Source organism: Hemibagrus wyckioides, linkage group LG28, assembly GCF_019097595.1.
Source record: "Hemibagrus wyckioides isolate EC202008001 linkage group LG28, SWU_Hwy_1.0, whole genome shotgun sequence".
In the NCBI taxonomy this organism is placed as follows: domain Eukaryota; kingdom Metazoa; phylum Chordata; class Actinopteri; order Siluriformes; family Bagridae; genus Hemibagrus; species Hemibagrus wyckioides.
In genome coordinates, this window is record NC_080737.1 from 742024 (window position 1) to 744523 (window position 2500).

Consider the following 2500-nt stretch of genomic DNA (forward strand, 5'->3'; position numbering starts at 1 on the left):
CATGCCTGTGAGTGAGCTGTTGCTATGGAAACTAGTACATTAATATAAAGCTGCACTACAGTCAGAGCTGCTGTTAGAGAGAATTAATCAGCACCTGATCCACCAATCAGAATTAATCAGCACCTGATCCACCAATCAGAATTAATCACCCCCTGATCCACCAATCAGAATTAATCACCACCTGATCCACCAATCAGAATTAATCACCACCTGATCCACCAATCAGAATTAATCACCCCCTGATCCACCAATCAGAATTAATCAGCACCTGGTCCACCAGTCAGAATTAATCAGCACCTGATCCACCAATCAGAATTAATCAGCACCTGATCCACCAATCAGAATTAATCAGCACCTGATCCACCAATCAGAATTAATCACCCCCTGATCCACCAATCAGAATTAATCAGCACCTGGTCCACCAGTCAGAATTAATCAGCACCTGATCCACCAATCAGAATTAATCAGCACCTGATCCACCAATCAGAATTAATCAGCACCTGATCCACCAATCAGAATTAATCAGCACCTGATCCACCAATCAGAGTGCAGGATTTAACAGTACTGTGTAACAGGCTGTGCATTACTGGTTACTGGTTTAACTCTCACAGCTACCATGTGATGATGAAGCTAAAACCATCAAAGACAGAAAGGTGAAGCAGTCTGGGGTCCAAACATCCTCACCTGTGGACGAGGCGGAGCTTTTTACACCTTATTAACCCTACTTGACCTCACACACACACACACACACACACACAGCAGGGTCATGATATTAATAGGTTTCCACATCACTGTCACTGAGCCACATTTATCTCATTATCTCTCACTTCCTCTGAGCTTAAACACATTAAACACCACAATCTACCAAATACACCTGTCCGAAACACACACATTAATACACACAAACAGACATATACCTCAGCCCTTACAAATTCACACACACACACACACACACACACACACACACACACACACAGCATCAATTTACACCAGAAAAATTAAAACTCTTCTGTAAATATTATAGAAGACTTACCCATGTGTGTCGGCGTGTGTATGTCAGTGTGTATGCGTGTTCGTGTGTGTGTGTAAGTGTGTGTGAGTGTGTGTATATGGCAGGGTGGTGGTCCGAGGGGTTTTGCTGCTCGGCTGCCTGTGATGTGGTGATAAAGTGACTCTCACACTTCTCTCTCTTCTTTTATCGTTCTCACTCATGCTTTTGTTTCCAAAACAATAAACAGAGCCCCTGCACACACACACACACACACACACACAGTGGACTGGGGTAGATCTTAAAGACACAGTGTTCTCTTTAGTGATCATTTCTGAGGTGAAAGTCATTAAATCAAGGCTGATCTTTCCTCTTCCTCAGGAGAAGACTGCATGATGTGGTCTGGACTTTATTCAGACATCTCACTGGCTCTTCAATCTGACTGAAGAAGAAATAAACACTTCCTGACAGAATGTAGTTTCTCAGGGCCAGTTAGCTCCATCAGATTTGCAGAACACTGAGGAACCCATGGAGAGCTGAGAGAAAGTCTTCTCCCTGCTCACCAGCTCCAGAATGAGGAGATTCCTGCTGAGTCCTGCTCTCTAGCTAGACTTTTATCTGATCTTAGCAGAGCAGAAGCTTCTAAATCTCAAACACAGGAAGGGACCATAGACACACACACACACACAGAGCAGAAGCTCCTGAATTTCAAACACAGGAAAGGACCATAGACACACACACACACACACACACACACACACAGAGCAGAAGCTCCTGAATTTCAAACACAGGAAAGGACCATAGACACACACACACACACACACACACAGAGCAGAAGCTCCTGAATCTCAAACACAGGAAGGGACCATAGACACACACACACACACAGAGCAGAAGCTCCTGAATTTCAAACACAGGAAAGGACCATAGATCTCCTGTAAGGAACCACAGAGCGCAGTACTCGAGTCCCGTCTTCTGTCCATCTTGAGGCCCACTCTGTGAAGAGAGGCCTTGGGGTTTATCTGCATTTCCTCATCCTCACAGCAGCAGGGTTCTGCTGGGTGTAGAAGAATGATGAGGACCTCAGTCTGGAGATCCCTCAGAAGTACGAGGTTCTCCTCTAACAGCAGCCCTGGATAATAAACCTCCTCACCAGCAGAGGTCACGACCCCCAGAAGTGCTCAGAATACCTCTACTAATCAACTCTCTGTTCCCTTCATGTACCTCTGGAACACACACACACACGGAGCAGGAACCTACAGCATGTAGTTGTGTGTGTGTGTGTATGTGTGTGTGTAAGTGCACAACTCAACTGTTTTTATTCATTTTTTTGTTTTATTTTTTATTTTATCTGATATATATTTGTGTGTGTGTGTGTGTGTCTTGGCAGAGATTAAATGGTGTGAAACTGAAACAAGGGCACATTGAACCCAAACAGCTGGGTAAGGAAAGAGATTGTACACACACACACAAACACACACACACACACACACAATGACAAACAATAGCACT

At 44.3% G+C, this 2500-nt stretch overlaps 1 protein-coding gene across 1 annotated transcript in view; it reads right to left on the reverse strand.

Annotated features, from left to right (window-relative positions):
- plp1b (proteolipid protein 1b) overlaps window positions 1–1196 on the reverse strand; it is a 15752-nt gene extending 14556 nt beyond the window's left edge. The window contains exon 1 of the mRNA XM_058383321.1: window positions 1034–1196. Coding sequence (XP_058239304.1) covers window positions 1034–1037 — 4 coding nt within the window. The 5' untranslated portion in view covers window positions 1038–1196. The remainder of the gene's footprint in view (window positions 1–1033) is intronic.
- Window positions 1197–2500: the final 1304 nt, after the last annotated feature.